The sequence below is a fragment of the Nicotiana tabacum genome, chromosome 6 (assembly GCF_000715075.1).
Source record: "Nicotiana tabacum cultivar K326 chromosome 6, ASM71507v2, whole genome shotgun sequence".
NCBI lineage: Eukaryota > Viridiplantae > Streptophyta > Magnoliopsida > Solanales > Solanaceae > Nicotiana > Nicotiana tabacum.
Window position 1 is genome coordinate 14,899,750 of NC_134085.1, and position 11,927 is coordinate 14,911,676.

Consider the following 11,927-nt stretch of genomic DNA (forward strand, 5'->3'; position numbering starts at 1 on the left):
AAGACTAATATTTAACAAAACTATATCTTTTTAATATTTTTTCAAGATTTAAAATAGCTACAAAATATTAATAAAACTATTTTTTTGTAATTTTCATTTTTTTTTAATAAAGACAAAATATAAAGTAATATTTTTGTATTTTTCCAAAATTAAAATGACTACAAAACATTAATAGAATTATATTTTTTTGTAATTTTTCGAATTTATATAAAGTACCAAAATAAAGTACAATTTTTGTATTTTTTCAAGTTTATGAGAAATACATAAACTAAAATTTATATATGTATTTTTGTGATTTTTCTTTTTGCAACGAAATAAAGTAAAATAGTTAAAATGGTTATATTAGACCCAATTTCACATATTCACGCTAAAAATGTGAAAATTCTCGGGGAGGGTCAAAAATCCGGTGTCTACACATTTCTTCCAAAATTATTGGGAAAGTGAAGTAAATCTTAGTTATCAGTAACCCGATTTCTTCTAAATATTGACTTAGACCGAGAAATCTATTTTTGGTTAAACATGTTAGGAAAGAAAAATCACCGTCACTAAAGAGTTGGCCAACATAGTCTAAATGATGAGGTAATATACCAGAGTGAGTGATCCTCAGATTAATCTCCCATTCTCATATGTATCTGTAACTCTTTCTTTCTTGCTGAATCTCATGGAAAATCAAAATCTTGATAAAAGCGTCATCTCCGACCAACCTCGTGAAATACCTTTTCAAGAATCTGTTCCTTGTAAAAAATCAAAACGAAACAAATATGCTTTTGCTTGCTCTCTTTTAGCCTCTATGACCTCCGTTTTATTAGGTTATGGTAAGATATTCCGTTTCAATTCTCTATATTACTATCATGATGTTGTTACATATATATAAATGTGATCTTATTGTATGTATATATCTCAAATTTCTTTATATGTGTATATATAGTTCGAATCAGAAGTTATCAATTCAGTTGAACGCACAGAACCTATCTTAAATCGAATCGACTTTGGTCTATGCAGATACAGGAGTGATGAGTGGAGCAGTGATTTACATAAAGGAAGACCTCAAAATCTCAGACGTACAAATCGAAATCCTTGTGGGAACAATCAACATCTACTCTCTTGTGGGTGCTGCTCTTGCTGGTCGAACTTCAGATTGGATAGGTCGTCGATATACCATTATTTTTGCTTCTGCAATATTTTTTGCAGGAGCAATATTGATGGGATTTGCTACAAACTACGGTTTTCTCATGTTTGGTAGGTTTGTGGCTGGTATTGGAGTTGGATATGCTCTTATGATTGCTCCAGTTTATACTGCTGAGGTTGCTCCAGCTTCTTGTCGTGGGTTTTTCACTTCTTTCCCTGAAGTTTTCATCAATGGAGGTAATTAAGCTCTTTCTCTTTTCTCTATAGCAACAACAACAACAACAACAACAATAAACCCAGTGAATTCCAACAAGAGAGGTTTAGGGAGGGTATTGTATACCCCTATCCTGAGAGGACAGGGAGCTGGTCATTATCGTTAGACCCTCGGCTAAAAAAAACATGAAAAAAAACAGTGACAACAAGTAACGACAATTTTTTTATGTGGTTATAATTCAATGATATGGACTTATGTCTGTCTTCTTCTGTAGCATGATGAAATGAATATTTGCCTGTTATCCTCTGGGATGAGGTACTCATTTTTCCAATGAAGATAAAGGATTAATTGGAATACGTAATATCGTGCTACCATTTTGTATGGATGCAGGACGGGGTGTGGGGTGGGGGGAGGGCAGGGCAAGTTGAACCTGCAAAAAAAAAAAAACCTGCCCTATCGGATTTAGCTCTTTTTCCTGATTTTATCCTGCCTTGTCCAGCTCCGTCCCATTTAATTTTTTCTTCAAAATAGTGCACTATTCCAACTTCATAACACAATTTTTCAACGTGAATGAAAATGAATAAAATTCTTATACTAGTAATTTATATTTTTTCCTTCTTTTATGGCCTATGTTACAATTTGATTTTTTGAGCTGATACAATTTTATTATTTTAAGATATGAAATAATATCTTTTTATTTCTTTAAGGTGCTATATAAAAATTATGATTTTACTTAGTTGAAAGTCTATGCATTTGTTCAAATTTTTAATCCGGTCTTAAAATTCAAGACCAAATAATTAGTTATTTATCTATTATTCTTTAGTATGAGAACCACGTGTGTATTGATCAATATATACGTACAAACAGATTGACAAGATGCTTGCTTTGGACGTTGGGATATGAGTATTTTGAACAAATGTTATCGTTGAGTACGATACGAGTGCTTCCTATGGCTCTTATTTGAACTCTAGCTGTGCTTCTAATAACGCTTATGCCGTAACGTTGTCTAACTATTATTTATAATATTAAATGGTATTCTCGTCTTCCAAATTTACTAAATACTGATATAAAAGGAATTATAAAAAGATATCACCCCTATTACACATTAAGATATTTTTTTACCATTTGTAATTGCTTTTACTTAATTTCTACTGGGTCTGAGTGATTGGAGCTTATGGAAGCGTAGCTGTAGAATAAACTAACAATATTCAATTCAACAAATCTTATAAGTTACTCTCTCTGTTCCAGTTTATGTGAACATATTTCCTTTTTGATCCGTTCCAAAAAGAATGAACCCTTTCTAAATTTGGTAACAATTTAGCATAAAGTTACAACTCTACCCTTAATGAGAAGCTTTTATAATCACACAAATACTCTGGGGCCCATTTGGACATGTTTAGGACCACAAATTCCAAAGTCTTCATTTTTTTCTTAAATTCCATGCTCAGTCAAACAAGTTCATATAAATTGGAACGGAGTATAACATAAAAAACAAATCTGCTCTCGCCCTGCCCCCTGCCCCTGCCCCATTTAATATCTTAAAATTTTTAGATTTGACCCGCCCTGTCCCATTTAAGCATTGCCCAGTCTTGGCCCTTTAAGCCTTTGCTTTACCCGTTCTGCCCCATTGTCATTCCTGCTATTTTGCGAACGTACTATTTGCCTTTTAATGTGGTTATCCAAATTCTACATTTTTTTTGGTTTCATGATAAACTATTTTTATTTAACAATTTTTTTGGTTTCGTGATAAAATATTTTTATTTGGACTAATTGTAATTATTATTACAATTTTAATGTAATTAATGGGCATAGCAGGATATTACTGTACCACTCTTCCACTTTATGTGACAAAATTTACAAGTTGTGTACATTTTTAATGCAGCGTAGATTGTTGAACTCATCACCGAAAAATTATTCCAAGTCGGAGTTTGTTTCACTAGGAAATAAAGTTTTATCTGGGAGGAGAGTAGGAGAGGAAGAGAACCTTGTTATTATCTGTTTTCTGCCTTTTTTTTCACACTCATATGCAGAAAAGAGTGTGTTCTATTTTTTTAATTAAAGAATAGAACTATTTATAACTTCTTGGTAATTACCCATAAAAGTTATCTTTTATTTAAACTCTTTAACTTCTTCTAATCGGGTCAGGTTAGCCCACATGGGTGACCTAATTTAACTAACAGTTATCGCAAGATAGAATTCACTTATAATAGTTACACTAAGAGTGTATATTGTTGAAATGTCAAATATTTCAGCTTCCCACATCGGTGGGTTAGCAATAGTTGGGGGGATTTTCCCCCTATAAAAGAAGGCTTAATGTTTAGGATTTAAATACACCTCTCATTTGCCTTCTCATCTGTTTAAGGCATTTGTATCTTCTCTCTTTAGTATTATTTCACTTGTATTTTTGGAGTGAAATAAAATATTGGTTGTGTCCGAGGAGTAAGCAAAATTAGCCGAACCTCGTAAATTCTGGTGTTCCCTTTATTGTTGCTTTATTGTCTTATTTATTATTTGGTGGCTGTCATAATTTTTGGTATAGAAGTTGTGACTTATTCACATTATATACATTTGGCTTCCGCAACAATTGGTATCAGAGCCAAGGTACTGTCTTAGTATGCTCTGTGGTTGCAGCATAGTCTGATCTTCCACATCAGAAAAGATTTATCTTGGTAACTGTGTCAAGATTCTGTCTTAGTATGCTCTGTGGTTGCAGCTTAGTCTGATCTTCCACACCAGAAAGGAAATAATCTTGATTTGTGTCGTCAGCTATTAAATAATATTTGTGTCAAAGATGGGAGACAATAAACAAGAAGAATCTACATCAAGTGTCAACAATACGTCATCATTGGCATCTTCGCTTATGACAAGAATTGTGTCAAATGCGAAATTTGCGGTAGAAATATTTGACGGGTCCGGACATTTTGGGATGTGGCAAGGCGAGGTTCTAGATGTCCTTTTTCAACAAGGGCTAGATCTTGCTATTGAAGAAAAGAGACCAGATGCTATTGGAGAAAAAGATTGGAGAATTATCAATCGTGTTGCTTGTGGTACCATTCGATCCTACCTTTCTAGAGAGCAGAAATATCCATACACAAAGGAAACTTCTGCAAGTAGATTATGGAAAGCACTGGAGGATAAATTTTTGAAGAAAAACAGTCAAAATAAATTGTACATGAAGAAGAGACTGTTTCACTTCACCTATGTTCCTGGTACCACGATGAATGAACATATCACCAGTTTCAATAAGTTGGTCACAGATTTGCAAAATATGGATACAACTTATGATGATGGTGACTTGGCCTTGATGTTGTTGGCGTCACTTCCTGATGAGTACGAGCACCTTGAAACTACTCTACTCCATGGAAATGACGAAGTTTCTCTCAGAGAAGTTTGTTCGGCTTTGTACAGCTATGAACAAAGAAAGCGAGAAAAACAGAAGGGCGGAGAAGGAGAAGCACTATTTGTGAGGGGTCGTCCTCAAAGTCAAACGAGGAACAAAGAAGGGAAGATCCAAGTCAAGATCCAGACCCAGCAAAGATGAATGTGCCTTTTGTCGAGAAAAAGGGCACTAGAAGAAAGACTGTCCGAAGTTGAAGAATAAGGCCAAACATAACAATGGAAAGGCCATTATGGATTCAAATGTAGCTGATTGTGATGATTCAGACTTCTCATTAGTTACAACAGAGTCATCAACATCATCAGACATATGGTTGATGGACTCGGCTTGTAGCTATCATATGTGTCCCAACAAGGACTGGTTCGTGGAATTTCAAGAAGGAGAATATGGAGTCGTCCACACAGCGGATAACAGCCCTCTTACCTCATATGGCATTGGTTCAATACGATTAAGGAACCATGATGGAATGATCAGAACATTAACAGATGTTCGATATGTACCGGATTTGAAGAAGAATCTCATCTCTGTGGGAGCCCTAGAATCAAAAGGTTTCAAAATCATTGCAGAAAATGGAGTGATGAGAGTATGCTTCGGTGCACTAGTGGTAATGAAGGCTAATCGGAATAATAATAATATGTACCGCTATCGTGGCAGTACAGTTATTGGGACAGCGACAGTGACATCCAGTAACGACAAAGAGGCAGAAGCAACCAAGCTATGGCACATGCGCTTGGGACATGCTGGAGGAAAATCCTTGAAAACTCTATCAGATCAAGGATTGTTAAAAGGAGTAAAGGCTTGCAACTTGGAGTTTTGTGAGCATTGTGTCAAAGGGAAACAGACAAGGGTTAAATTTGGTACAGCGATCCATAATACTAAAGGCATTTTGGATTATGTACACTCTGATGTTTGGGGTCCTTCCAAAACACCTTCATTGGGTGGGAAGCACTATTTTGTAACCTTTGTTGATGATTTTTCTCGAAGAGTGTGAGTGTATACAATGAAAAACAAAGATGAAGTGCTGGGAATTTTTCTCAAATGGAAGACGATGGTGGAGAATCAAACAGGCAAGAGGATCAAGTGTATTCGCACAGACAATGGATGTGAATATAAAAATGATCATTTCAATAAGGTCTGTCAAAATGATGGCATCGTCCGACACTTCACTGTCAGACATACACCACAACAGAATGGAGTGGCTGAACGTATGAACCAGACCTTGCTGGAGAAGGTACGGTGTATGTTGTCCAATGCTGGCTTGGGCAAAGAATTTTGGGCTGAGGCAGTTACATATGCATGTCACCTCATTAATCGCTTACCATCTGCTGCTATTGATGGCAAGACACCATTTAAAAAATGGTATGGAAAGCCTGCTTTAGATTATGACTCTTTGCACGTGTTTGGCTCAACTGCATATTATCATGTGACAGAGTCAAAATTGGATCCAAGGACAAAGAAGGCTATTTTTATGGGAATTACTTCTGGAGTCAAAGGATATTGCGTATGGTGTCCTATGACAAAGAAAGTAATATTCAGCAGGGATGTTACCTTTGATGAATCTGCTATGGTAAATAAGGTAACAAAAGACACCAAACAAAATAAAGGTGCTTCTAAGCAGGTGGAGTTTGAGGGAAAATTTATTTTTCCTACACAAGAAGCAGAGGAGGAAACAAATGAAGATTACCCTCTGGAAGAAGAGCCAATAGAGGAGATTCCAACTCAGGAACCTCAACAACCAACTTGAATCAATAGCAACCAGCAGGCCAAAAAGAACAATAACGAAACCTGTTCGTCTCATAGAGACGGTTGCTTGTGCAACCTCAATTGTAGCTGATGATGTTCCTACCACTTATAAAGATGTTGTCCAAAGTTCAGAAGAAGATAAGTAGAGGATTGCCATGAATGATGAAATACAGTCCCTTCATCAGAATCATACATGGAGATTGGCCAATCTCCCGAAGGGAAAGAAAGCAATTGGGTGCAAATGGGTATTTGCAAAGAAGGAAGGATTTCCTAACCAAGTAGATGTTCGCTATAAAGCAAGATTGGTGGCCAAAGGATATGCTCAAAATGAGGGAATTTATTACAATGAAGTATTTTCTCCAGTTGTAAAACATTCCTCCATTAGAATTATGTTGGCTTTGGTAGCACAATTGGATTTGGAACTAGTTCAGATGGATGTAAAAACTGCGTTTTTACATAGAAACTTGGAGGAGGAAATCTACATGACTCAGCCAGAAGGATTCAAAGTTGCTGGAAAAGAAAATATAGTGTGGAAACTTGAAAAATCGTTGTACGGATTGAAACAATCTTCTAGACAATGGTACAAGCGATTTGACGAGTTTATGTTGCGGCAAGGGTACAAGAGAAGCAAATACGATCATTGTGTGTATTTGCACAAGCTTAAAGATGGTTCCTTTGTATATCTTCTCCTATATGTTGATGATATGTTGATAGCTTCCAAGAATTCGGAAGAAATTGATAAGTTGAAGATTCAACTGAAGAAGGAGTTCGAGATGAAGGATCTGGGTGAGGCAAAGAAAATTCTTGGCATGAAGATAATTAGAGATAGACATTCAAAGAAACTCTGTTTATCTCAGAAAGAATATTTGAAGAGAGTACTACAACGTTTTGGAATAGATGACAAGACTAAGCCAGTTAGTACTTCACTTGCTCCCCATTTTAAGCTAAGTACTACTATGTCGCCAATGGATGAAGCTGAACGAGAGTATATGTCAAAGGTACCATACGCAAATGATGTTGGTAGCTTGATGTATGCAATGGTTTGCACAAGGCCTGACATTTCACAAGCTGTTGGAGTTATTAGCAGATATATGCACAATCCAGGGAAGGAGCATTGGCAAGCTGTGAAGTAGATTCTACGGTATATTCATAATACTGTAGATGTCGGGTTAGTTTTTGAGCAGGAAGACAATCAGTTTGTAGTTGGATATTGTGACTCAGATTTTGCGGGTGATATGGACAAACGAAGATCAACTACTGGTTATGTGTTTACTTTTGCAAAGGCACCAGTTAGTTGGAAGTCTACTTTGCAGTCAACAGTTGCTTTGTCTACAACAGAGGCAGAGTACATGGCTATTACAGAGGCTGTGAAAGAGGCAATTTGGCTTCAAGGATTGCTAAAGGAGCTTGGTGTTGAACAAAAAGGTATCACAATTTTTTGTGATAGTCAAAGTGCTATTCAATTAGCGAAGAACCAAGTTTATCATGCAAGGACGAAGCACATTGATGTTCGGTATCATTTCATACGAGAAATCATAGAAGAAGGTGGAGTCACGGTGAAAAAAATTCATACTACGGAGAATCCTGCTGATATGCTGACAAAGGTGGTGACTGCGGTCAAGTTTCAACATTGTTTGGATTTGATCAACATTGTTGAACACTGAAGATTGAAGATGAAGACACAACCAAAATTTGTTATAGAGAGAAAATTGAAGACGTGGAATTTTTGCCAAGGTGGAGATTTGTTGAAATGTCAAATATTTCAGTTTCCCACATCGGTGGGTTAGCAATAGTTGGGGGGATTTTCCCTCTATAAAAGAAGGCTTAATGTTTAGGATTTAAACACACTTCTCATTTGCCTTCTCATCTGTTTAAGGCATTTGTATCTTCTCTCTTTAGTATTATTTCACTTGTATTTTTGGAGTGAAATAAAATATTGGTTGTGTCCGAGGAGTAAGCAAAATTAGCCGAACCTCGTAAATTCTGGTGTTCCCTTTATTGTTGCTTTATTGTCTTATTTATTATTTGGTGGCTGTCATAATTTTTGGTATAGAAGTTGTGACTTATTCACACTATATACATTTGGCTTCCGCAACATATATAACCTAAATTACAATTCCAAAGGTAATTAATTGACAAGTGAGGTTTGCCCTAGTAGTTGAAAATTTCCACAATTTCAGGAGGTCGAGTGGATGAGGGTTTGACTCAAGCTAGAGGGTAAGTGGGAACACTATTGATACTCGTGATGTGATGGTGGGGTGGGGTTAAAAAAAGGTATAATTAATTACTACTCCCTCCCTTTCAATTTATGTGAACCTATTTCCTTTTTGGTTCGTACCAAAAAGAATGACTCCTTTCCTTATTTGGAATCAATTTACCTTTATGCAATGATTTATAGCCACACAAAATATATGTGCCTCATTTTACACCACAAGTTCAAAAGTCTTCTCTCTTTTCTTAAACTTCGTGCCCAGTCAAATGAGTTCACATAAATTGAAACGGAGGGAGTATATTCTTACCACTCCTTTTTTCCCTTTTGGCAGGTGTGTTACTTGGTTATGTATCAAACTATGCATTTTCAAAGCTCCCAACAAAATTGGCATGGCGATTCATGCTTGGAATTGGTGTCATTCCATCAGTCTTCTTAGCCCTTGGTGTTCTTGCCATGCCCGAGTCACCACGTTGGCTAGTCATGCAAGGTCGTCTTGGAGATGCCAAAAGAGTTTTGGACAGAACTTCAGATACATTAGAAGAGTCCAAAATGAGATTAGCTGACATAAAAGAAGCTGCTGGTATTCCACAAGATTGCCAAGATGACAATATAGTTTCTGTCACTCGACGTAGTTCTCATGGTGAAGGTGTTTGGAGAGAATTGTTCCTCCATCCAACCCCTGCTGTTCTTCATATTCTCATTGCAGGTATTGGCATTCATTTCTTTCAACAAGCAAGTGGTATAGATGCTGTAGTTTTGTACAGTCCGAGGATATACGAGAAAGCAGGTATGTACGTATATATTGTTGAACTGCCTGATTAGTTTATCTAAAAGTTTAAGCGATTAGAGAAGCATCCTTTTATTTACTTTAGGGAAAAGTGTTAAAAATTACCCTAATCTATGAAATATCTTAATTTTACCATCAGTTATCTATAGACTTTGGAGCCACTTATACTCTTGCCATCTACAAATCTTCTTGTATTTGCCTTTGACTCTAATGTTCAACATATTTAATATTGGTGGGTAAATTTGGACTTTTTTCCTCAATAAATTTGACATATGGATATGCACCTAGTTCAAGCTGGAGCTCCATACAAATCAAGGGCAAGTACAAGATATCATGTCGAACCATGTGACCATGTCATTTTAAAGCTTAATTAAATTGTTATTTATAGAGGGTACACTTTATCTCATTTTTGACAGACATTACTAAAGACAACGACAAACTACATCCAACTATATATAGCTGAGTTCAACTCTGCTGTTGATTATATATTGTATCTATGTTTGTCTGCCTGCTCTAATACAATGTTAAAAAGTGTCTACTTTACTTGAAAGCTTAACTTACTACACAACTTACACTTTTAATTAATTAATTATATCTTCGACAGGCATTACTAAAGACAACGACAGACTACTTGCCACTATAGCTGTTGGATGTATGAAGACATTCTTTATCTTGGTAGCTACATTCTTGGTAGACAAAGTTGGAAGAAGAGTTTTACTTCTATCAAGTTGTGGTGGTATGATTCTCTCCTTATTAGGCCTAGCAACAGGCTTAACCATAATTGATCACTCAGATCATAAGCTAAAATGGGCAATAGTCCTTTGCATATGTACAACATTATCTAGTGTTGCATTCTTCTCAATTGGCATGGGTCCTATAGCATGGGTATACAGTTCAGAAATCTTTCCATTGAGATTAAGAGCTCAAGGTTGTAGCATAGGTGTGGCAGTGAATAGAGCAATGAGTGGAGCAATTTTGATGACATTCATATCATTATACAAGGCTATTAGTATTGGAGGGGCTTTCTTCTTGTATACTGGAATTGCAGTAATTGCTTGGATTTTCTTTTACACATTGTTACCAGAAACACAAGGTAGAACACTAGAGGAGATGGAGGAATTGTTTGGTACTTTCTTTAAGTGGAGATCTACAATGAAAGAATTGAAGAAAAACAAAGTGGAAAGTGATGGTAGTGCTCAAGTTCAAATGGGAAATAGCCAGCCTTAAATGGTGTTCTGACCTGCCAACTGGAGCGTGAACAATCTATCCTAGGGCCTAATATCGGGGGCTTGGCTTTGATATCATGATAAGAATGAACATTGCATCTAATTCAACCCCAAAAGTTAGCGTAAAGAGAAAAGATTGCTCAAGCCATAAAGAGTCTAAGGAACTCATTCATCTCCGACATGGGATTCCATCATATGCTAACTGTGTGGTAGAGTATATTTTTTGAAGTCTTCAAAAATCTATATCCTGTTTCCATTTAGTGGTAGTAATCATAAATATCTTATATTGCAACTCATCATCTACACAGAACTTACACTACTTGTTTCCCATTTAAAATTCCAAAACATATGTGTCTTCCATGTTTTTTGGCTATTAATTATTTCTTTTTATTTTATCTTTCGGAAACATACTCCATAAAGTTCTAATTACCGCATAAGTTTTTGTTAATATTATAATAAGCAAAGCACGTGTAAGAGATCACTGGTTTACATAGAGATATTCTAAATTGTGTGGGGGAGGAAAACATGACTATAACTTCTTGAAAACCCTTTTTCTTTTGGTTTCTGCGCAGTCTTCCTCTCACTAGAATTTGCATTAAAAGAGAGTATTAAAAGAAAGGTGTTGCAAATGTTAAAGCAATGATAGTCTGCACCAATCTCAATGGTAATAACACCAAAATCTCAAAAAAATTGAAGTGCACTATTTATCAAATATACGATAAAAATCATCTTAAGCTTTAATTTTCACCTTGTTTGATCTTAAAAATATTTATATGGCATGCTCCCTCAAGATCTACATGACAAAATCCATAGTCAATATATCCCTACCATCACTAATCATCAATCTCATGATCACATTTATTGGTGTCTCACACCAAACTAGCTTTTCAAAGTTAAATCCCTCTATAGACAATTACGTGCCAAATCAAACAACACCTCTTTCCAATGGTTATGGAACCTACAACTACCTCAAAAAATAAAACATTTCCTTTGGCTAGTGTGCCATCATCGATTGCCAACGACTAGTTATCTTTACACTATTCATATTACCCAGAATTCATTGTGCCGGGTGTGCCAACTCACTGAAGAAACTATTGCACATCTGTTTTTTGAATGCCACCAAGCACAAACAATATGGCAACAGCTAGGCATTCAGTATCTATAAATCTCAACACATTCCACGAACAAACTCACTTAAAACTTTCACGCTTCCTCCTCCA

General features: G+C 36.0%; 1 protein-coding gene across 2 annotated transcripts; it reads left to right on the forward strand.

Moving 5' to 3' along the window:
- Positions 1–510: 510 nt before the first annotated feature.
- On the forward strand, positions 511–11,067 carry LOC107766692 (polyol transporter 5). 2 transcript variants are annotated; one of them, XM_075254580.1, is made up of 4 exons: positions 511–815; positions 1,003–1,365; positions 9,026–9,481; positions 10,086–11,067. In XM_075254580.1, exons 1-4 carry the CDS (start codon positions 662–664, stop codon positions 10,706–10,708), a joined length of 1,596 nt encoding a protein of 531 aa, XP_075110681.1. In that variant the 5' UTR covers positions 511–661; the 3' UTR covers positions 10,709–11,067. The 2 variants fall into 2 exon arrangements, with proteins under 2 accessions (XP_075110681.1, XP_075110682.1); XM_075254581.1 differs by having other exon boundaries at positions 559–815; positions 9,026–9,400.
- The last annotated feature ends 860 nt before the right edge of the window (positions 11,068–11,927 follow it).

Bases quoted from the DNA above. Each gene is read 5' to 3' on its own strand.
- LOC107766692 (XM_075254580.1), top strand. From the start codon at position 662: ATGGAAAATCAAAATCTTGATAAAAGCGTCATCTCCGACCAACCTCGT. The intron at 816-1,002 runs GTAAGATATTCC...TGGTCTATGCAG, and splicing joins CTCCGTTTTATTAGGTTATG to ATACAGGAGTGATGAGTGGA. The intron at 1,366-9,025 runs GTAATTAAGCTC...CCCTTTTGGCAG, and splicing joins TGAAGTTTTCATCAATGGAG to GTGTGTTACTTGGTTATGTA.